The sequence below is a fragment of the Podarcis bocagei genome (assembly GCF_964188305.1).
Source record: "Podarcis bocagei genome assembly, chromosome: 4".
Lineage (NCBI taxonomy): Eukaryota > Metazoa > Chordata > Lepidosauria > Squamata > Lacertidae > Podarcis > Podarcis bocagei.
Window position 1 is genome coordinate 101,411,517 of NC_138128.1, and position 23,968 is coordinate 101,435,484.

The 23,968-nt window shown below is 45.4% G+C and overlaps 1 protein-coding gene across 2 annotated transcripts in view; it reads right to left on the reverse strand.

Annotated features, from left to right (window-relative positions):
* LOC308585395 (protein mono-ADP-ribosyltransferase PARP12-like) overlaps positions 1–22,987 on the reverse strand; it is a 38,386-nt gene extending 15,399 nt beyond the window's left edge. Inside the window, exons 1-7 of one of the 2 annotated variants that reach the window (XM_081191018.1) lie at positions 22,682–22,987; positions 17,929–18,061; positions 13,739–13,991; positions 13,503–13,625; positions 11,198–11,299; positions 8,024–8,147; positions 2,950–3,121 (exon numbers count right to left, since the gene is read on the reverse strand). In XM_081191018.1, the coding sequence (XP_081047144.1) occupies positions 2,950–3,121; positions 8,024–8,147; positions 11,198–11,299; positions 13,503–13,625; positions 13,739–13,991; positions 17,929–18,061; positions 22,682–22,962 (1,188 nt within the window). In that variant the 5' untranslated portion in view covers positions 22,963–22,987. Of the gene's footprint in view, positions 1–2,949; positions 3,122–8,023; positions 8,148–11,197; positions 11,300–13,502; positions 13,626–13,738; positions 13,992–17,928; positions 18,062–20,703; positions 21,154–22,681 lie in introns of those variants that run through there. The other variant, XM_081191017.1, reaches the window with a different exon arrangement.
* Between the last annotated feature and the right edge of the window lie 981 nt (positions 22,988–23,968).

Below are 23,968 nucleotides of genomic sequence, written 5' to 3' on the forward strand. Positions count from 1 at the left end.
CTGTTTAAAAACCATATTGTCAGAAAATCAATTTTTGCCGTCTGGATGAAGTACAAGGACTTATTAGAAAGTAAGACCCCGAGGTGGTTATCACCAGTGGAAGCCAAGATTTCTAAAAAAAGGCCCAATATGGAGGCCTACTGGCCAAAATATTGGGAATTGATTGAAAGAGTTGGAGATAATTGGAAGCTCCAAAGCCAGGACAAACTAAAAAATAAGGTGCGAGATTGGTTACATTATGCTCAAATTCAAGAGGTATTTAAAATGGATAAAAAAGTGGGTTTTCAGTTGGAGAAATCGAAACTGGAGACGGAGTTACTAGAACCAAAGACTAAGGTACTTTCGAGGATGTATGACTTGCTGCTTAAATGGAACACACAGGATGAGACAGTTAAATCTGCTATGATAAAATGGGCACAGGATGTAGGACACAACATTATGTCTGAGGACTGGGAAAGGTTATGGAACACCGGTATGAAATTCACGGCATGTAGTGCCTTGAAAGAGAACATTATGAAAATGGTATACCGGTGGTACATGACCCCAGTCAAGTTGGCTAAAATATATCATCTTTCTGATAATAAGTGTTGGAAATGCAAGGAGGCAGAAGGGACATTCTTTCACCTCTGGTGGACCTGCCCGAAAGTAAAGGCCTTTTGGGAAATGATACATAATGAGCTGAAAAAGGTATTCAGATATACCTTTTCTAAGAAACCAGAGGCCTTTCTTCTGGGCATGGTGGACCGGAAGGTGCCAAAGAAGGACAGAACCTTGTTTATGTATGCAACCACAGCAGCAAGGATCCTTATTGCAAAGCTCTGGAAGACACCAGATTTACCCACACTGGAGGACTGGCAGACGCAGCTGATGGACTACATGGAGTTGGCAGAAATGACTGGCAGAATCCGAGATCTGAGCGAAGAAACAATGGAGGAAGACTGGAAAAAATTTAAGGACTATTTGCAAAAATACTATAAGTTGTTTGAATGTTAAGATTTGCACGATTAAGAAACGTCACGCTTCTGCAAATTATCTAAGTAAATGATAAAGTAAGTAATGATGAAAAAAAAACGAGATAAATTAGAAACAAAATATTATGTTTATTTAAAGTCTTGAAAACAAATTACAAACTTTTGAAATTGGTAACATAATAAACTTAAAGGTACAGTGAGATGTGAAACAAGATAATAAATTGCTGAACTGGCTAGAATAATGAAAGCAATGTTGAGAGGATGTGAGGAGGTCCAAAAGAAAGTGAATTTGATGATATTTAACTTTTGTTTTCTTTTTTCTACTTTTCTTCATATATATAAAAAAAATGTTTCTTGTATGTTGCTATGTAAATTGGTCTGTTAACTTATGGAAAGAAACGCAATAAAAAATTTTATAAAAAAAAAAAAATAGAACTTGGAAACCAAGCCTTATGAGGAACGGCTGAGGGAGTTGGGTATGTTTAGCCTGGAAAAGAGGAGACTGGGAGGAGATATGGTAGTCATCTTCAAATATCTAAAGGGCTGTCCCATGGAGGAGGGAGAATGCTTGTTTTGACCTTCTCTGCAGAGTAGGACTCAAACCAATGCATTCAAATTACAAAAAAGGAGATACTGACTCAACATCAGGAAGAACCTTCTGATAGTAAGAGCTGTTCAGCAGTGGAACAGACTCCCAGGAGAGATGGTGGACTCTCCTTCCTTGGAGGTTTCTAAGCAGAGGTTGAGTGGCCATCTGTCCTGGATGCTTCAGCTGAGATTCCTGCATTGCAGGGGGTTGGACAAGATGACTCTCAGCATCCCTTTCCAACTCTGCAATTCTATGATTTCTATAATACATCAGGAGTAGAGAACCTGTTTCAGCCAGAGAACTGCATTTCTTTCTGGGCATTATGTGCCACTTGTGGATGAGAGTCAGAGGCAAGAGTGAGCAAACAGGAGGATTCAATTTTACCTTTGTACAGTAGAATAGTTTCTACACGTACCCCACCCCTCCACCCTCCATCAAGGAATGCAAGGAAGATTATCAGAATTCAAAGACACTCAAGGAATGTGCAAAGCAAGACCAGTGAGGCCTGGGCAGAGTCCCAAGAAGAAGAGGCCAGGAGGAGCACATTCAGCCCTCAGGCCTCTGCCTCCCATCCATTAACACAGATGCAGCTGGATAGCAGGCAAAAGACGATTTACACCACAAGAGCTTTGCTTTTTCCAGCCACCCATAAAAAGTATATTTTCCAAAAGACTCTTATGTTCTTAAGCGACACAATTTTGGCAGATCAGGAAATGGGAAACAGCAATAATCGGAGAAAGGGGTTTGGGCTCAGGAGTGTCAAATGTTGGCAATTCTTACCATGGTCTAAGTGCAGGAATGTCAAAATTCCCTCCTTTCCAGAACAGCTTGTAAATGGTATGGGTTTTCCATAAACCTCATACCTCACTCCTGCATGTTTACCTTTGATTATGAAGCCTCCCAGAGAGAGAGGGGTGTGTGCGTGTGTAAAATAAATTTATAAATTGAACCTTATCTTCAATGAAAAGAATCTACTGTGTTGTTAAAATGAAAATAGGGATCATTTAAATACAACTGCCCTAGATGCACACAGGGCTTTTTATAGTGAAATCCTCAAATAAAAGATATCTTGCAACAACAAATGGAATATACTGACAGCCCAGCTGTATAATTCTAAACATTATTGTTGGGAAGGAAACCGTTAAGCACAGTGGGACATAGGATTATAGTGCAAAGGAGCATTTTTGCATAAGTTGGGGGGGGGGTCACTTACGATACCAAACAAATAGGAGCCTGGATCAAATGTTACTTTGTCTTCATTGTTTGCAAAAACTGGAGTCTCTTAATGGGCTTGAGATTTCTCTCCAAGAAGTAACGTCTGAAGAAGTCCAGAGACCCTGGCAGCAGGCATTCTGCACAATACCAGAGACAAACAGAATCCATACTGACCTGTCCCCCATATTCAGTCCACTGTCCCAGGTCATTCTTCCAGTACCAAAGCCACTTTGTTGTCATTACAAACTTAGGAGGTTTGGTGACAGACGATGGGGTGGACAGACGTCGAACACGGGACATAGAAGTGGTCATGGTGCTGAAATCAATGTATTCTGGATCTGAAATACTATGCAAATGTGAAAGAGGGAACATGTCTAATTGTAAATGGGTACCAACTTTACAGATACAATACTGCACATTCTAATTAGACAATTAATGATCTTCCAATATATATTATCATCATACCTTCTAACACCCAAGTTTTCTGCCATGATGGAACTGGCATGGAGAAGATGAAGGTAAGCCCATGGGGATATGCTCTTTATTTCCTGATCATTAGGACTGGAAATGTTCTGAATAAGTTATTTTGTGAACAAGAAGGTGTGAATCTGAACTTATTTCTGTGGTTTATTAGGCCATGGCAAAACGAGACCGTTGACATTAATTCTAAGACAGGAGACCCTCCACGTTGAACCATTTTTGAACCCTGGTACCAGCCTGTTCTCAAAACTATCCTAAAGGCATTATATTATTTATTAAGTTTGTGTACCGCCCTATACTCATAGATCTCAGGACAGTTCACAATACTCAGGAAATGCCTCATGCCATACAAATTAAGTTCCCAAGTACAACCTCCCACTTGAATAGGAGGCTATCAAGACAAAGGAAAGGACAGACAAAAAGATGACAAGGCTCAGTTAATCATTTACTAAGATCACAGTTTTTCACCGTTAAAGCAAAACACCAGAGTGGGAAGCAAACAAGATGGCCAGTTTTAGTCATTTTCTCCTTAAGAAATTAAGAGTTCTTCCAAACTCTTAATTTGCAAGATGAAGATGGACAAGGTGAAAAATGAGCAGAATTTACTCATGTGAAAGCCCCGCCCTTCCCTATTAAAAGGCATTAGCTAAAAATATTACTAAAACTTTCCTGTAGCCAGTAGCTATTTTAGCTCCTATTCCAGCTCCAAAGAAAGGAACTCTCTTCTTCTCAGTACTCTCAAGAACAGCACACACCCACTCTGCCTTAAGGATAGGTATATTCTTCCCTTTCCATTTCTTGCTCTTAGTATGGGTCCTGCTAGCAAAACCGTCACACCTACGTTTCTGTAGGCTTTTTAAAATAATCTTTCACTTTTCATAACAAGGGGTGGGTGGGCGTGTATTGTAGGAGTTGCTGCCTGCTTAAATTGTAATTTTTTGGTCTTTAGCAGCATTTATATAGTCTGTCACTGCTATTTCATATAATAAATCAAGCTTTCTTTATTCCTTTGGTGTGAGATGTTCTTGTGGGCATTAAGGTTATGGGTTAACACATATTCATAACAAACACGCCGCAATTCCAGCAAAAGTTCCTAAACTTCTTTGTAGTACTGTATTTTTTGCTCTATAAGACTCACTTTTTCCCTCCTAAAAAGTAAGGGGAAATGTGTGTGCGTCTTATGGAGCGAATGCAGGCTGCGCAGCTATCCCAGAAGCCAAAACAGCAAGAGGGATTGTTGCTTTCACTGCGCAGCGATCCCTCTTGCTGTTCTGGCTTCTGAGATCCAGAATATTTTTTTTCTTGTTTTCCTCCTCCAAAAACTAGGTGCGTCTTGTGGTCTGGTGCGTCTTATAGAGCAAAAAATATGGTATGTGGGTTCATAGCACATACTGTAACAATGTACCCCAGGGCAAGTAGCTGGTCTTCCAACTTTGCCCTGTCACTGGACCCCCGTGGTTTCTTAAAGCAAAAAGTGCCTTTTCTCAAAATAACCAGATTCTCTCCTACAAGCTCTGCAGCCTCGTGCAGTGACACTACAGAGGATGCTTCCTCTTATTCTCCTACACCAGGATTCTTAACGGGGACTCAACCTGTACATAGTAGTCAGCGCTCACATTTCCCACTCTTGGTCACACCCTCCCAACATGTTTTATCAAGCAAGAAATGACGAACATTTCCCCAAGGCTTCATTCCATCTGTTCATGAACTGGGGAGGGGAAAGAGTCCATAATTTTAATGGTAGGTTTATTGTAGCTGAGAGACAGAATAACAAGAGGAAAACCCCCCAGAAACCCAGACGACAAAAGTCAGAGATTGATGTGCATTATAGTGAGTGAAATAAGTATTTGAACCCCTATCAACCAGCCAGATGTCAGGCTACCTGGTATCTTCACTGTATGTAAAGAGCTGAGATTAGAAGCACCTGCTGTAAGGCAGAGATCTTAGCTGTAATCCCAGCTCGTTATAGTACCTGTACAAAACACACCTGTTGACAGAAGCAATCAATCCAGCAGATTCCAAAGTAGCCATCATGACCAAGACCAAAGAGCTGTCCAACGATGTCAGAGACAAGACTGTAGAACTGCACAAGGCTGGACTGGGCTACAAGACTATTGCCAAGCAGCTTGGTGAGAATGTGGTGCAATAATTCCCAAATGGAAGAAACACAAAATAACTGTCAACCTCCCTTGGTCTGGGGCTCCATGCAAGATCTCATCTCGTGGAGTTGCAATGATCAAGAGAACGGTGATGAAGCAGCCCAGAACTACATGGGGGGAACTTGTCAATGATCTCAGGGCAGCTGGGACCATATTCACCATGAAAACAGCTGGTAACACACTATGCCACGAAGGACTGAGATCTTGCAGAGCCCGCAAGGTCCCCTTGCTCAAGACAGCACATGTACAGGCCTGTCTACAGTTTGCCAATGTACATCTGAATGACCCAGAGGAGAACTGGGTGAAAGTGTTGCGGTCAGATGAGACCAAAATCGAGCTCTTTGTCATCAACTCAACTCTCTGTGTTTGGAGGAGGAGGAATGCTGCCTCCGACGCCAAGAACACCATCATCAAACAATGGAGAGAACTCCATCAAACATGGAAGGGGACATATTACGCTTTGGGGTGTTTTTCTGCTAAGGGGACAGGGCACCTTCACCGCATCAAAGGTACGATGGACAGGACCATGTATCATCAAATCTTGGGTGAGCACCTCCTTCCCTCAGCCAGGGCATTGAAAATGGGTCAAGGATGGGTATTCCAGCATGACAGTGACCCAAAACACACAAAGGCCAAGGCACCCTTAAAGGAGTGGCTCAAGAAGCAGCACATTAAGGTCCTGGAGTGGCGTAGCCAGTCTCCAGACCTTAATCCCATCAAAAATCTGTAGAGGGGAGCTGAAGGTTCAAGTAGCTACATCTGTAGAGGGAGCTGAAGGTTCAAGTAGCTACACAAGTAGCTACATCAGCCTCAAAATCTTACTGACTTGGAGAGGATCTGCAAAGAGGAATGGGACAAAATACCTCCTGAGATGTGTGAAGACCTGGTGGCCACCTACAAGAAACGTCTGACCTCGGGGGCCGCTAGGGGCGCCCTGGAAGATGGCGGATAATAACATCTATCCAGCTCGCACGAGGTAATTAGAGACTGATTATGGGGAGTAAATCAGTCTCCCTCATCTTTCCAGGGAAGGGAAAGATGCAATTTTCACCCGCTGTTGCCATAAATCACCCCCGAGTTCGGAAGAAGGAGGGGGTGAGAGGCACTGGGTGCATAACCCTCGGTGGGTCTCGGAACTCCTCCGAAGCTGCTTCCAGGAGCGAAACTAATTGCTTTCCTTAAAAGGAAAAAAATTGGAGAAAGTTAACGCACATGCGTCAAGAGAGGCAGGAGGTTTTTATCTGCTAATAATTTTACCACCGAGATGAAGAAGATTGAGACGGAAGATTACATCAAAGTACTACAGACATGCTGGTATGTGGAATGTAACGGAACGGAAAGGGGGGGGGAATGACTTTTTATTTTTTGTTTCATGTGATTACCTAACAACCCTCCCCCTCAGAAGATCCGTCGCAACAACTAATTGGCAAATGGGATTAAAAATGAACTGTGTGGGAATAATATGAATTTAAAGGTTTTACTCTGTCAAGGATTTGGAAAGAAGAAAGGCTCTCTTTGTGACGCAGCAAGAATTGAGATACGATATGGAAGAACAGACCTTTGTTGCAGGGGGTTTGGTCTTGGGGAGGACGAGCTGAAGATTTGTTATCTGGATGGGATTGTGAACTGGAAGGGGCAGCCCTCCTGGAAAAGATTAATTTACGATGCAACAGGTCGGGAAAGTTAACAAGCGGGCTTTTAGACTGTATTTCATCGGAATGGCAAGATGGCGATTGCTTGCTCAAGCGGAAATGCCTGGATTATTGGATGAGAGTGATTTACAAAAGAGCAGTACAAAGCCCACACAGTAACACAAATAAGACTGTTTTTTTCAACCCACTTGAGGAGTAATTCGGAGGTGAATGAAAAGGAAAATGAGTAACGACAAGGACTGAGAAGAGGGGACTGAAAATATCATTGTAAATATGAAAGCAGCAGAAATATTGGAGGATCGGACTCCTGCCGATCAAGAAGCATGGGTACACCCCACAAAAATTTATAATTTGGAAAACAATTGGATTATATGATGTGTATTGTTATAATTTGGATTAATTGGTTTGATGTGTTTAATTTGGTAATATGGAAACTTAATAAAAATTATTTTAAAAAAAGAAAAGAAACGTCTGACCTCTGTAATTGCCAACAAGGGTTTTGGCATCAAGTACTAAGTCATCTTTTGCAAAGGGATCAAATACTTATTTCGCTCATTATAATGCACATCAATCTCTGACTTTTGTCTTCTGGGTTTCTGGGGGTTTTCCTGTTGTTATTCTGTCTCTCACAGCTACAGTAAACCTACCATTAAAATTATGGACTGGTCATTTCTTCGTCAGAGGGCAAACGGGCAAATTTAGCAGGGGATCAAATACTTCCCCCCCCCTCACTGTAGATAGCTTCCTTCCAAGCCACTCACCCTCAGCGAGAGACTCTTTTCCCCTTCATCCCACCCCTCCCCCTTTTGGGGGTGGGCAGGGAGTGTTTCCAGGCAAGCCCTCCCACCACTCCTCCTCCATTGTAGCAACTGCCCACTCAGCTTAAGCATGTCTGTGGGACCAGCTGACTGGCAGAGGTCTGCACATATCTGTGGAATACCAAAACCAGCTTTATACCTGGTAATACTCGGGTCAGAATAAGCTTTTTCTATTTCCTCTCTTCGGGGCAAATCCTTCCAACCATTTGCAGTCTGTACCTGCCATCGATAAGGCATATCGTAATGAATCATGTTACAGTTAGCTGCAAAGAGAACAAGCAAAAGTGAGTCGCAGGTTGCTGCAAGGTGATAAAACAAAACTAATCAGAGTCCAACTTCTGCATGTCTGTAAAACATTGTATGTTTTAAATCTTCCTTAACAAAATGCTGAAAGTGGCTAACACAGCTCCTATTAAAAGCCATAAAAAGCCAAATTATGCTAAAAAGAGAAAACACAAACATATGAGCAAACAAGCAGAATCAGCAAATGTATACCCAAGAGCACGGGTGACAAACTGAATACAGTGGTGCCTCGCAAGACGAAATTAATTCGTTCCGCAAGTCTCTTCGTCTTGCGAGTTTTTCGTCTTGCGATGCACGGTTTCCCATAGGAATGCATTGAAAATCAATTAATGCGTTCCTATGGAAACCGCCTTCAGACCAGGTCCGGGGACAGTCTGTCCCCGGACCTCTTCTGAAGGCTGGGGGGGGGACAAGGGCTTTTCTTCCCACCCCCAGCATTTTAAAAAACCCCGGGACAGCGGAGGACTTCTCCGCTGTCCAGGCGATCTTAAAATGCTGGCGGGCGGCATTTTAAAATCGCCCCGGGACAGCGGAGGACTTCTCCGCTGTCCGGGGCGATTTAAAAGCCCCTGGGAAGGCAGGCAGGGGGGACAAAGACTTTTGCCCCCCGCCAACCTTCAGAAGGTGTTCCCGCCCCCCCGCCCCGCTTCGGAGCACCGTTCCAAAGCGGGGCGGTGGGGATAGGTGTTCCCACCCCCCCCGTCCCGCTTCGGAGCACCGTTCCGAAGCGGGGCGGTGGGGGAAGGTGTTCCCACCCCCCGCCCCGCTTCGGAGCACCGTTCCGAAGCGGGGCGGTGGGGGAAGGTGTTCCCACCCCCCCGCCCCGCTTCGGAGCACCGTTCCGAAGCGGGGCGGTGGGGGAAGGTGTTCCCACCCCCCTGCCCCGCTTCGGAGCGCCGGGAGAAGCGGGGCGGTGGGGGAAGGTGTTCCCACCCCCCCGCCCCGCTTTGGAGCACCGGGAGAAGCGGGGCGGTGGGGGAAGGTGTTCCCGCCCCCCTGCCCCGCTTCGGAGCACCGGGAGAAGCGATCTCCCCGCAGCCCCTTGCTTCAAAAGAGGTCCGGGGGCAGCGGGGAAGAAGCGCTGCGCTTCGCGCTGCTCCCGGACCTCTTTTGAAGCAAGGGGCTGCAGGGAGAAGCGATCTCCCCGCAAACCCTTGCTTCAAAAGAGGTCCGGGGGCAGCAGGAAGCGCTTCCCGCTGTCCCAGGACCTCTTTTGAAGCAAGGGGCGATGGGGAGAAGCGATCTCCCCGCAGCCCCTTGCTTCAAAAGAGGTCCGGGGGCAGCGGGAAGCGCTTCCCGCTGTCCCCGGACCTGGGGCTGCGGGGAGAAGATCGCTTCTCCCCGCCGCCCCTTGCTTCAAAAGAGAAGACCCGCTGTCCCCGGGGCAAGCTTCGTTTTGCGAAGCAAGCCCATAGGGAAATTCGTCTTGCGAGGCAACTCGAAAACGAAAAAACCTTTCGTTTTGCGAGTTTTTCGTCTCGCGAGGCGTTCGTCTTGCGGGGTACCACTGTAAAATACTGGGTATTTTATCCAAGTATGCCCTACCCCACATAATCGATCACAATACGCGGCACACACAAATGAAGGAGATGGAAAGTTGATGAAGGACCTGTGGCAGAAGCAGAGAAGAGAAGCTCTCCCTGGGGGGGAGGAGGGAAGAAGCAAGGGAAGTTCCCAGGCGAGAGCTGGGAGGGTTCACCTTTCTCTGTGGGGGACAAGTTAAGATTTATCTGCAAAAGAGGACATTGTATTTTCACTTTCTTTTTAATGCTTTTGTTTAGCATAAACAAACAAACCATTTTTGATTGTAATGTATTATGAAAAAAGTATCATAATGTGTATTATAGGTTAAGATGCATATATATTTATTTTTTAGTAAATGTATACAAAACATATTTTGTAAAAAAAGTGAATTTATATGTCTTCTTATTTTTGACATCGATGTGGAAACAGGACAGCAACTTACAAATGAGCACGTGAACGGATGCAGAGCCGAAGGTCTGGACACAGATCCAACCCTTGTTTATTTTTGTAGGAAATGCCACAGTGTGGATGCCACTATATAGAAACTCGTACCGTTTTATTTGAGGAAATACAGAACATCAAGCAGAGCCTCTCCCCCCCCCCCTTTCTCAGGGAACAGGGCAGAGTATCAGAGCAGAGTCAAAGAACATTCATGGTCTGAATGACAAGGCACCACTGCCCTGAACTGGAAGAAAGACTTGAGTCAAGACTCAACAGCAAACATTCCTTCCATCTCACACTGATCACAGTAATCTAGCTGGAGGATTCCAAGGATGGTAGTTAGACAGATTCTTATCTGAGAAGATGCACTACAAGCAGAGCTGGTAAAGAGGTGCTCCTAGTCCCCGCTGCCAGTGAAGATCAGGCAGCAAGACAGGGCCAGGAAGCAGCTGCTTCAGGAGGCTGATCTCATCCATGACAAGCAAAAACACGGACTCCTCATTCCCAAGGCAGCCTGCCACCAGCAGTTAGGTCAGCTCAGGTTAAGCTTCCACTGAATAGCCCGTAACAGCACCCGGTCACTCGTTCAATGGCAGCATCACTACTCAATTAAGATAAAAATAAAAAATAGGGTGGGCAGCCCAGGCTTACACCCCAGGAGTGTAACACAGCGGTGTGACTTAACACACCCCCCCCCGGCACACACTCCATTGAGCCTTGAGGCAGACGGATGCCAACAACATTTACAAATCAATACCTGGCATATCCTTTCATCAGACAAATAATATGACTATCAAATGTGATGGTTGGGGGAGCAGAGAGCTCCAGCCCCCCTCTCCGTCCCAGCATTCCAGTTTCTTTGACACCCTCACCCCTCGTTCTGAAACACTGGATCCTGTTGCTGCACCCAAGGCCATTTCTTGAGTGGGCAAATGGGGCAGGTGGAATCAATGTAAGCAAAGTTGGCAAAGCAAATTAAAGCATTATTACTCCTGGGGAAGGCCTAAATGGAAACCTGGCCTTGGACTTGTCTGTTGGGACTTACTTTTATTTTTGCAGAACCGCCAGACATAGAAAAGACATATCTCATCACTTTTCTCCTTCTCTGCGTTCTGAGGTGGTTTAGTACAAGGAGTGGCTTTGACACCTGTAAAAGATGGACGGGGGGAGAAATAAAGGAACATAATCTTTAGTAAACCTTGCTTAAGAAGAATCATGTGATAAAACATGCAAAGAGGTATCAAATATGTGCCTTGCTTGGAAGGCAACTATGCTCACCACTATACCTTGTTTGGATTTCTTAGTTTATTGTTATATGTATTTTATAAAAATTCTGAATAAAAAATTCATTTTTTGAAAAAGCCACGCACTTCTCTGAAGTCTCCCAGCCCCACTCACCTCACAGAGTGGTTGTTGTGGGGGAGGATGGGAAAGGAGAATGTTAGCCGCTTTGAGACTCCTTAAAGGGAGTGAAAGGCGGGGTATCAAATCCATATCCAAACACCGACAAAGAGCAGCCAGCAACACTGTCAGTTCAGGATAAGGCTAATGCAAATTAGGAGTACAGGGAATCAACCCTAAATTATGCTACAAGGCACAATGCATTGTTCCTAATTTTAAGACTGACAGAGTGTGATCCACCACAATCTTACCTGAAGTGGGCATGGCACCAGGGGCACCTTTCTCCCCCCCCCCCCCGGGAACTGTGTTAGGGTTGGGTGAGTGAGGGATCCCAAATAGAATTAAATCAGCATCAAACTAGTTTAAATAATTCTTTGAGAGGCAACAACAGCTACATTGTTATAAAACTGATAAGTTGGTATTATTAATAAATTTTAAAATTCTATACTGCCCTTCACCCAAAGATCACAGAGCAGTTTACAAAAACACAAAAATACAAAGCATAATAGCAAACAAAAACAATACCCACCCCTCGCCACACAGAGAGTTTAAAACCCATGGCTTGTTTAATTAGCCAAAGGTCAGGAGAAGAGGAGTGTTTTTGCCTGGCGCCTAAAGATATGCAACGAAGGTGCCAGGCCAGGCATTCCACAAGGAGGCCCGTCTCATATTGCTGCCCTCCAGATCTCTCGCCAAGGAGGGTTGCAGGGTCTGGGTCAGTTCACATGCAACAGAAGTTGTTCATTGTGTGTGAGAGAAAGATATATACCAAATATGTGGTGGCAGCAGTAGTCATATGTAACTGCTTACCAGTCCAGAATAGTACCATCCACATGTAACAGGGACACATCGGCAGGCTTTGAGAACCCACCACGACCACCATTGTGCGGGGGAGAACTGAGGACTCATAGAATGCTGGATGGGGTTGGTGGAAAAGATTGAAGTAGAGCAAAACATGGCTGTCAAATATTATTTATTTGTGCAGCCAAACCCATTACAATGGCTGTGACAAAATTGGAGCAGTAGCACTCTGCACTGTAACATACTGTGGCAGTTTGTGTATGCAATCTACGCTGTTTGTGGGATATATTACAGTGGTACAGTGGTACCTCGGGTTACATATGCTTCAGGTTACAGACTCTGCTAACACAGAAATATTACCTCGGATTAAGAACTTTGCTTCAGGATGAGAACGGAAATCGTGCGGCGGCAGCGGGAGGCACCATTAGCTAAAGTGGTGCTTCAGGTTAAAAACAGTTTCAGGTTAAGAACAGACCTCCAGAATGAATTAAGTTCTTAACCCGAGGTACCACTGTACCTCGGTTGTCGAATGTAATCTGTTCTGGAAGACCATTTGACTTCCGAGGTGCGTTCGAAAATGGAAGCCATTATAGTCATACCTTGGATCTCGAACGTTTTGGCTCCTGAATGCCACAAACCCGGAAGTGAGTGTTCCAGTTTGCAAACATTCTTTGGAACCCGAATGTCCAATGCCGCTTCCGTAGATTCCGACTGACTGCAGGAGCTTCCTGCAGCCAATCAGAAACTGCACCTTGGTTTCCAAACATTTTGGAAGTCGAACGGACTTCCGGTATGAATTCCGTTCGACTTCCGAGGTACGGCTGTACTTCTGGGTTTTTGGCATTCAAAAACTGAAACGTTTGGCTTCCGAGACACTCAAAAATTGAGGTACCACTGTATATTCTGCCATTCCCCAAATTTATCTGAGTTTATTGGCACATACCTATGAAAACATCAGTGTTACCCAAATTTCTGGCAACTGCTGAAAAATGTAATTGGTAAATGATCAATGTAAGTTTAAAAGGGGACTCATACTGCATATTGGGGCTAAAGCTCATCCCTGTATCTTGCCATGAGAATGCAGATATTCTATCATAGGCCTAATTCAATCAACTTGGATCCTTTGCTAAGAAAGTAGATTGGTTCACCTTGGTCAGGGCCGAGGTTGAGGTCCATGAGATTAGGTATACTAGATGCTTGCTCAAGTCTGGCTTCTCTCGGATTTCCTGCACTTGATTTTTCTCCACTTGATGCAGGTCTTGCAAAATTACCTAAAAGAATGGGAAAGGGCTTCAAATGATGATGAGAAATGAGGTCCTTTCACACGCCAGAGTGATGCAAGCAGTACATGATGCCCACAAGCCCCTTCCTATAAATCACTCACCCTTGCGAGGACCCAGTTCTCTGGACAGTACAGCAGTTTTGTGTTCGCAGATTGTCTGGATGTTCCAGGCCACTTGATCATCCACTCCTCCTTCGAGCAACAGCTTCAGAGCATTTGGTTGCAAAAGGTTGTGAGACCTCTTGCACTTAGGAAACCTACATTCCCCTCTCAGGAAATACCGGCAAATGTGAAGCTTTGTGCAATTATCTTGCTGGGCACAATTCCCATCCCCTTTATTGTAGAAATTGCATACCTGGAAACAGGAAGTGAAAGTAAGAAACACACAAGAATTTCAATTAATACTGCACTGGTCTGAATTGCAGGTGATGTGCACAAATACACCGGTTTTGGTAATATCCTTAGCAGCTGTATCACATACAGAAGCTGAAGACTTCCTACTTATGTTGCAAAGATATATTTTAGAAATGTGTAGACAGTAGGGCCGGGAGATATCTGGTTGTCAGCATCACAGTATTAGGGCTGGGCAATTTCAGCTTTTCAACGCCAGCCAAACATTGTGGTCTGACGATATGCCGCAATGTTGAAAAAACAAGCTGCCTTGGCCTCAGCCTGCAAGGCGCTGGGTGAAATTGCCACAGCCCTCACCGCAGGAGCCAAGGCTGTTTGACCTCAGTGCCTAGTGGGCTGTGGGACAACACAGCTTGTTTGTACGGCATGGGAGGGCTCCTGACCCCCAGCTGAGTCAGCCCCTGTGCTCCCCCTCCTTGTGGGGAGAGCAACAGGGCTCCTTTTTGCGGCTCTGCCAGGGACGGGGAGGGCTCTGTATCCCCAGCAGAGCCATCCCTGCTACTCCCCCCACTTGTGCGGGAGGCAGTGCTGGGCTCGGTGAGCCTTTAATTGTTCGGCTGAGGGAAGCAGCAACCACACTCTCCTCAGCCGAGCAGATTAAAGATGCAGAGGGAGGAACAAGCTGTATTGGCGCCTCACCGGTGCAGCTTTTTTCTCCCTCTGCATGGTATGAGGGCAGAGTGGGATGGCAGTTTCACTCAGTGATATATTGCTTGTAAAACCGCCACCTGTGACGCGGCAGCTAAAAAAGCCAATGCAATTCTGGGCCTCATCAATAGGAGTGTAGCGTCTAGATCAAGGGAAGTAATAGTGCCACTGTATTCTGCTCTGGTCAGACCTCACCTGGAGTACTGTGTCCAGTTCTGGACACCACAATTCAAGAAGGACACTGACAAACTGGAACGTGTCCAGAGGAGGGCAACCAAAATGGTCAAAGGCCTGGAAACGATGCCTTATGAGGAACGGCTAAGGGAGCTGGGCATGTTTAGCCTGGAGAAGAGGAGGTTAAGGGGTGATATGATAGCCATGTTCAAATATATAAAAGGATGTCACATAGAGGAGGGAGAAAGGTTGTTTTCTACTGCTCCAGAGAAGCGGACACGGAGCAACGGATCCAAACTACAAGAAAGAAGATTCCACCTAAACATTAGGAAGAACTTCCTGACAGTAAGAGCTGTTTGACAGTGGAATTTGCTGCCAAGGATTGTGGTGGAGTCTCCTACTTTGGAGGTCTTTAAGCAGAGGCTTGACAACCATATGTCAGGAGTGTTCTGATGGTGTTTCCTGCTTGGCAGGGGGTTGGACTCGATGGCCCTTGTGGTCTCTTCCAACTCTATGATTCTATGATTCTCACGAGTCCCTCTGCTAGCAACACTCGCTGGAGCAAGTCGCTAGCAAAGGGACTCGGGAGCAGTGGTGGTTTCACCAGCGATATACCGCTGAGTGAAGCTGACACTGTGGTCCACTCCTGGGCGATATACCCAGACATACATGATATATCACTAGGTAACATTGTGCTATACTGATATATCACGATGGAGTTATGTAGAGGCACTGGCTGGCTTCAGCTTTTCCCGCGACATGGTTTTTGCATAGCACACCTACACGCCATGATTTGCGATGAACTGCCAGGTCGAAAATTCTGAAACCAGTATGGTGATATGAACTTCAAACTGGTTTGGGGCGATATATTGATATATCACCCAGCCCTAGTAGGTAGCATCCAGTGATATTATAGAATATATAGCAGGGAGAGCACAGGGTGATATTTGAAAAACACAGCAAGCATAATTGCAGATCAGCTGAACTCTTCTCTTCAACATGCCAATTTTGCATTTGGAGTTCCCTTTTTCCTATGGAAAAAGTGTTCAAGCAATTAATCAGGCAACAGAAACTCCACATAAGGAAGAAGGCATGTGGCAGGGGTTATACTGACAGATTAGTCTGCAATTTGATTACAAATGCAAACTGTAGTAGCAGCAAGAGGATGCCTCTTCAAAATTCCGGAGGGAGAGAATACACCTTGTGGCTGAGGACCCGGCCTTCCCCTCTCTTTGTGTGGGCATACAGGTGCCTACAGAGAGCACCCTCTTCAAGAGGCACTGAAGACAGTGGAGATTTTTACTGTTTGCTGTGAACATGCTGTTAGTTAGTTATTTCCACGAATTATGGCAAAATATTCTATGTTTGGATATTTGGGCCATCTGATTTTTTCCCTGAAAGAAATGTTATGATCTTGCTGAGTCACAAAAAATAAACCAGGCAAAGTTTCAGAAAAGGACAATTAAAATGATCAACAAGATGTAGAGACTCCACTTGGGCCTTTTCAGTGTAAAGGAGAGTAAAGAGGAGACACAACAGAGGTGCATAAAACGTTGCCTGGTATGGACAGAGGACAGAGAGGCTTTTCTCCTTCTCTCATAACACTAAAACTCATGAACGCCCCAAAACTCTGAGTGTTCGAAGATTTTGGACAAACAAAAGATAGTGGAGGATATAGTTAACAGGGGAATTTGGTCCTACAAGAAGCAGTGAGGCCAGCAACTTGGAAGGCTTTTACTTACTTTTAAATTTAAATTTCTACACTGTCCTTCTGAGGATCACACAGTGGTTTTCAATATAGAATCATAGAGTCATAGAGTTGGAAGAGACCACAAGGGCCATCGAGTCCAACCCCCTGCCAAGCAGGAAACACCATCAGAGCACTCCTGACGTATGGTTGTCAAGCCTCTGCTTAAAGACCTCCAAAGTAGGAGACTCCACCACACTCCTTGGCAGCAAATTCCACTGTCAAACAGCTCTTACTGTCAGGAAGTTCTTCCTAATGTTTAGGTGGAATCTTCTTTCTTGTAGTTTGGATCCATTGCTCCGTGTCCGCTTCTCTGGAGCAGCAGAAAACAACCTTTCTCCCTCCTCTATGTGACATCCTTTGATATATTTGAACATGGCTATCATATCTCCCCTTAACCTCCTCTTCTCCAGGCTAAACATGCCCAGCTCCCTTAGCCATTCCTCATAAGGCATTGTTTCCAGGCCTTTGACCATTTTGGTTGCCCTCCTCTGGACATGTTCCAGTTTGTCAGTGTCCTTCTTGAACTGTGGTGCCCAGAACTGGACACAGTACTCCAGGTGAGGTCTGACCAGAGCAGAATACAGTGGCACTATTACTTCCCTTGATCTAGATGCTATACTCCTATTGATGCAGCCCAGAATTGCATTGGCTTTTTTAGCTGCCGCGTCACACTGTTGGCTCATGTCAAGTTTGTGGTCAACCAAGACCACAATGTGTTATGTGGCTATAAATGTGGCTATAATATAATAATACACACCATGGTAACAAACAAAAACAAGCCTGGGAGTGGCATAACTTTAAGAGAGGATTAGACAGATTCACGGAGGATGAGGTGAGCAAGAGCCACGAGCCACAATAGCTCTGCTTTGCCTCTCCTGTCAGGGGCAGCATTCCTCCAGATGCTGAGAATCGCAAGTGAGGAGAATGCTGTTTGGCTGAAGTCCTTCTTTCGGGTTTCCCATAAGCATCTGCTTGGCCGCTGTGAAAACAGGATGGTGGACTAGATGGCCTGATCTAGAAGGCTCTTCTGATGCTTGAAATAAGTAATGTGTCACCCGTGTCAATGAATTTTGACCATGTTACACATGCACATATTTTGTAGTGAAGGTTCTTGACACATGAGTAGGACAGAAACGCGATTAAACAAATGTGGCTAACCCTGTCTCATCTAACTTCATAATGCAGAAACTCTACTACAATTTTCTTGTCATCATCCATTCTGTTTCCTCACCTTAACCAGTTAAAAAGGCAACCTATAGAAGAGGGCAAACAAACATCTAGGTGATGCTACAGTATTTTCACAACTTACATCAGGCCAGAGAAAATGATCATTTTGGAGGAGGAGAACACGCAGTTCATTCTCATTGAGCCCAGAAAGTTCATGAGCCTTCAGGACTTTTCGGTTAGCCTCTGAAAAAACTTCATGAGAATACTTGCATGCCCTGGGATAAAAGTAAAAGGAGAAAAAACATAATCAAGGTATCAGAAATACCTGGGAATACACAAGTGGAGTGAGAGCCTACATATTCCTTCACTTTTTTGTAGGCTACAAATCCTGAATTTGTACAATAACCTGAGTTCCTTGAAATAATGTACTATTAAAAAAAATGTATTATCTATTCTGTTCTATTGAACACATTTTCCAAATTCTTGCATACTCTACACCAAGGATGGGGAAATTTTGGCCTGTAGATATTTTTGGACTCCCAACAGCCCCAGGAAGCTTGACCAATAGTCAGGAACGATGGGAGCTGTGTAAAAAGGCATCTTAAAGGCCATAGATTCCCTACTTTTAAGTGACCAAGAAACAAAATACCAAGGTGAGGTAAAACATTTGAAGATCCTCAGCATGGCAAACATCAATAATGGCAGAGAGAATGCTTAGCTTGTGCCACAACCGTGTCCTTGAGTGCCTCGTTTACGTGAATAGTTGCCACTCACTCTTGCAGCTGAAGGCAAAGCACTGCCTGGGGGGTCTATTGCTGCGGGGAGGGAAGAGCCTGCTCTCCACCACTGTGTGGTCAGCATTGCACAGCACTGCACAAGGTTGCTCCAAAATGCAAATCCTCCTCCTAGATACACACATCAGTCGCCACACTGATAAGGCTGGTAAATTAGTAATCGCACTGAATACCTTCCACCCAATTCTCATGCTGTGAGATTTCAGCTTAAGGTACCATTTCAGTGTCTGCACCTAATGCATTATTTCTGGCAGATTCCAATCCATTGAGTCTACTCTTGGTTCTCCTTTTGGAATCTGATTCAAGGCCCAAACAATCCAGGAGCTGAATTTTTGCTCCTAGAAACAAATTCTGCTCAGTGTTTATTCTGAGGAACCGAGGTCAAAGTCTGACTGACAGGATACTTTACAAGAACAACCAAAGAGATTAGCGACGATGGTATTTAAAAGCACAAGCAAACAGCTCAGACTTTAAAAAACCACCTTCTTCATTCTGTATCAAGGGACGACTTGTTTTAGAATTGCTACAACCCGACTGTTTAGATCAGGTATGGGAAGCCTGTGCTTTTACAGAATGTTGTTAAGACTCCAGTTCCTACCATCCCTGACTATTGACCAAGCTTGCTGGGGCTGATGGGACTTGGAGTCCAACAACATCTGGGTCACAGGTTCACCAGCCATGGGTTAACTGCATGATCTCTCTGCTTTGTCTTTCAACCCCTCAGGCTATGTTGTGTTTTTCTCATTCTAGTCTTAAATTAAGGAAGTGGGGAGGATTTCAGAGTGCTTCTTTAGGACAATAGAATGTATAACATTGCTTGGATGGATCAGCAGAGGGAGACTCATGAAATCTTCCTTGCAGGACTGGTTATATAGGTAAAAAAATTTGAAAAGGCTTTTGTACAAAGCAAATCAACCCTGGATCAACAATATTATGAGTCACACAAAATCTCCACCTCAGAAAAAATGAGGAAAAATTCATTAACGCTGACTACAAGGGCTTGTGTAGTTTGTGCCTTTGAGTTGCACTCATGAAAAAATACAAGTGGGGGGGAAAGTAGTTGTCACGTAGTAGTCACCCAGACAGCTAAACATCTGTTGCTGGAAGCACAGAGGAATTTGAAACTGTATTTGGAATCCCATGCAATGCTGACACTAGAAAATCTGACACCGTTTTCAGTAGTACCAAATTCTTCAAATAATCCTTTGTTTTGCTCTTCATTTATATTATTCTCCTTCTTTAGACTCCATCATTTTAACCTCTTAAGTCACATATATATCCTTAACAGTTTTCCAGATGCACCCCAATTCCTCCCTCGCCATTACCTACTGAAAACATATGAGATATGCTCTTGACTGTGTTTCGGTTATTATCATTGTAAAACCTTCTGATGTTAAGACTGTATAAAATTAATTGTTTTCAAATAAAAAGAAAGAAAAAAGAAAAAGGAAAAAAAATCTGACACTGGTGCCGAAGGACTAGACATCCCTTTCTGCTTCAGGGCAAAATTATCTAAATACAATTCATAAAGAATTTACAAGTAGTACTTCTACTGTGGCATATGCAGGGTTCTTATATGTTGCAATTCTGCAGGTGTACATAAAAGTATAGAATGTGGTAGTGGGCAAAGAATTCAGTTCTCTGAGAACTTCACTTTGCATTTCTTCTCTCAAAACCCTCACAAAACTCAGGTGTTCAGCACTTTAGAGTCGTTTAGATACTCTTGAAGGAAGCGTGTAGGCCAGTGTTTCTCAAAATTGGGTCGCCAGCTGTACACCCATTATCCCTGATCACAGGTCCTGCTAGCTAGGGATGATGGGAGTTGTAGTCAAACAACAGCTGGAGACTCAAGCTTGATAAACACTGGTGGGCACAATGTCTGCTGAAATCTGAGAAGCCAGAGTTCACTCAGTAAAAAAAAGTCAGCAACTTGGTGTATCCTCAAAGTTGGAGGATTTCCTTGTCACAAATCAGTTTGCCTAGGCACATTTGTGTTTGCGGTGAGCCAGGAGGGGGCCTGACAGACCAAGCCACAAGCTTTCCCTTTGTAAAATGCTGATTTCCCTGCTATTCAGTTTATCATTGTGCCATAACAACAGATTCTCTCATTCCTTCGCACTCACCATCTGCCACAAGCCGGCCTGAAGCACCTGCCCTTGATGTAGTTCTTGCAGATATGGAGGTTTTCGCACCCCCCACAGCTGTTCCTCAGGCAGAGCCGCACTGGGGACACCGCCAGCACCTGGCGCAAGGAGTCCCGGGGGACAGCCAGAAACTTTTCCTTCCCTGCATCCTGCAGGATCTCCTCTAGCTGGTGCTCAGGCAGCCCCGAGAGCGAGGAGAGCTCACTGAAGCTCAAGCCCCCTCCTTTAGAGCAAAGGATCTTCGTGATGAAACTGCACACAACGGCGTCGGACATGTTCCTTCTCTGATCTGCCTTCCTTTGTACTTAAAAGGCTTGTTGAGTTTCCAGCACAGATTAGGCTCCACCTTTCCCAGCCCAGCTCACATGAGAATCGAAACTTAAGCCAAACGCAGCAGCTCCCTAGCAACTCAACACCTGTAGACTCTGCCCTTCTGTTCCTTCCTGCTAGTTCTGCTTGCCTTCAGTTTCGCTTCTCATGTGACTTGGGGGCAGCAGGATTCACCAATGATGAATCATCAGACCCTCACAGAAGCTACATGGGTGGTTCCTCACCAAGTTTCCATTCAGATGAAGGCAGCCATTTTATAAACATAATTTTGAATGTTAAATGAAGGGTCAAGTATTATATGCAGGAGTGCCAAAGCAGAGTACAGTGGTATCTCGGGTTAAGTACTTAATTCGTTCCGGAGGTCCGTTCTTAACCTGAAACTGTTCTTAACCTGAAGCACCACTTTAGATAATGGGGCCTCCTGCTGCCGCCGCGCAATTTCTGTTCTCATCCTGAAGCAAAGTTCTTAACCCGAGGTACTATTTCTGGGTTAGCGGAGTCTGTAATCTGAAGCGTCTGTAACCCGAGGTACCACTGTACATGTTCAGCATGGCATTATTTTTCAGGATAGAGGATTGTTTCTGAGTGGGCATGGATAAACATTACAAGTTGCAACTCTCAACTATTGTCAAGAGCATTTGACCCCCATTTTAATCTAGTTCCAGAAAGACATTTACTGGAAGCACTTTCAAATCCCTTGGATTTCAGTAAGATGCTAAAATCCCTTAACTTGTGGGTGGCTTGATCTCATCATTATAGCACTGTTGGCTCTCATTATCTACAGAAGATATTTAATATTTTAAAGAAACATAAATGGTTAGAAAGGAGAACACCATGGGGGGGGGGGAGTTAAGCACTTTTAACTTTCTGAGATTTAAGTACAGGATTAACTCTTAGTAACAGTGGAATCCAAAGCACTTGGATTTAATCATTTACTGCATTTACATCCCACCAGGGGCATAGCCAGGATTTTTTTTGGGGGGGAGGCTTTTGTTAGGCAGGCGGAACCTCAGATTTGATTCTGTCCCCCTGCGCCCCCCTGGCTACGCCCATCCCCCCACCTTTTCCTCCAAGGAGTTTCAGATGATTGCGCTTGGTCCTCTGCCTCCTCCTCACCGCCCTGTGATCGTTGGGTGAAGGGGGGGGGCATATAAATTTTAATAATAACATCAGGTGAGGCTGAGCCGCACAGCTGGGTGGGGATCTGGCCTCCCAAGTCCTACCCCAAACCACCTTTACTTATTGCTAAGACAATAAGCGTTTTAAATAAAGCAAGAGACCCATCAGGCACCTGGCATGGCCAGGGCCGGATTTATGCATATGCTAAACAAGCTATAGCTTAGGGTTCCACTCTCTTGGGGGGCCCCAAAGAACTTATGGGGGGCCTGGATGTGCATTTCCAAAATATAAGATATAAAACAAAACAAAACCTCCATCCAGCAAGAGCGTTTTGTGTTGTGTGGGCTCCTCCGCCTGCCAGGCTGCTCCCTCCAACCTCCCATCTCAGGGCCCCTTTCCCTTCCCCGGGTCTGGCGCAGGGCCGTGCCAGCCCCGCCCCAAGAGAACTTTCTCGGGCGTCCTGGTCGGGATACCTGAAGCGCCCCCCCGCCCCCCGGAGCCCCCTCACCTGGCTCGGCAGCGGCCCTGGAGGTTGAGCTTGCAGAGGTGGAGCTGCGGGCAGCCGGGACACTCCTTGCGCACGCAGAGGCGCAGCGGGGAGACGGCCAGCACCCAAGTGGCGGGTCCTTCGGCGCGCAGCAGAAACCTCTCCGGGCCGGCCGCCTCCAGGATCTGGCGCAGCTGCTCCTCGGGGAGCTCCAGCTGCTGCCCCAGCGCGCCTCGCTCCAGGCGGCCCCCGTGCGCGCACAGCAGCTTGGCCAGGAAGCCCGACACGGCCGGGTCCGACATGCTCGCCCGCGCAGACGCCGCCGCCGCGCTCCGCGAGGAAACGAAAGCGAAGGCAGCTTGCCGGGCGGGGAGGCGGAGACCCGCGAGAGAAGGCGGGCCGGGGCGGGCTGCGCTCGGGCGGGTCCTCCAGCTGCTCCCAGAAGGCCAACGGGCCAGCGCGGCGCTTCTCAAACTCTTCCCTCGGGGCCACAGTCTCGCCATCCCCGCTTGCGAGGGCCGGGCCCGCCTTCTTCACTGAGAAGAAAGACATTGGGAAGCAGAAGAAGCAAGGGCTGGCCGTGGCGCCGCCGCTCTCCGGGGCTGCTCCGAGGCATTGAAGATTTTGCATGGGTGGCGGAGGCGAAGGAGAAGATCTTTCCCGTTACAGACTCAGTTGTAATAATAAAAAAATTCCTTCCAGTAGCACCTTAAAGACCAACTAAGTTAGTTCTTGGTATGAGCTTTCGTGTGCATGCACACTTTTTCAGATACACACGAAATCTCATACCAAGAACTAACTTAGTTGGTCTTTAAGGTGCTACTGGAAGGAATTTTTTTATTTTGACTATGGCAGACCAACACGGCTACCTATCTGTAACTGATACTCAGTTGTAGGCTCTGTCAAAACCCCAGAAAGAGATTTTTGGAACAGATGTTGGCACCGCTACAAAAACACAACCCTGAAGTGAAAATAGGTTGGCTGTTAACTGACCGCGACCTGCTTGTCACATATAAAACAGCCTTATTTGCAAAAAACCGCTAAAAGTATTTGTGTTAGCTACATAAAAGACAATGCTGTAGATTGTGCAGGGGATTCATTAATTTGATTTTCTTGTAAATAGAGGTATATTTCTGGATTTATTTTAATAGCTTTTATTCGACTTGCAGTACCTGTAACTGGATTTGTAACGGCTTTTAGTCAAATACAATAAATGATTGATTGATGATACTTGATTTATAACATAGAACCAAACTACTTTAAAATATTCTTACCGATGGGGGTGGGTCTAAACCCTAGAAATAAATG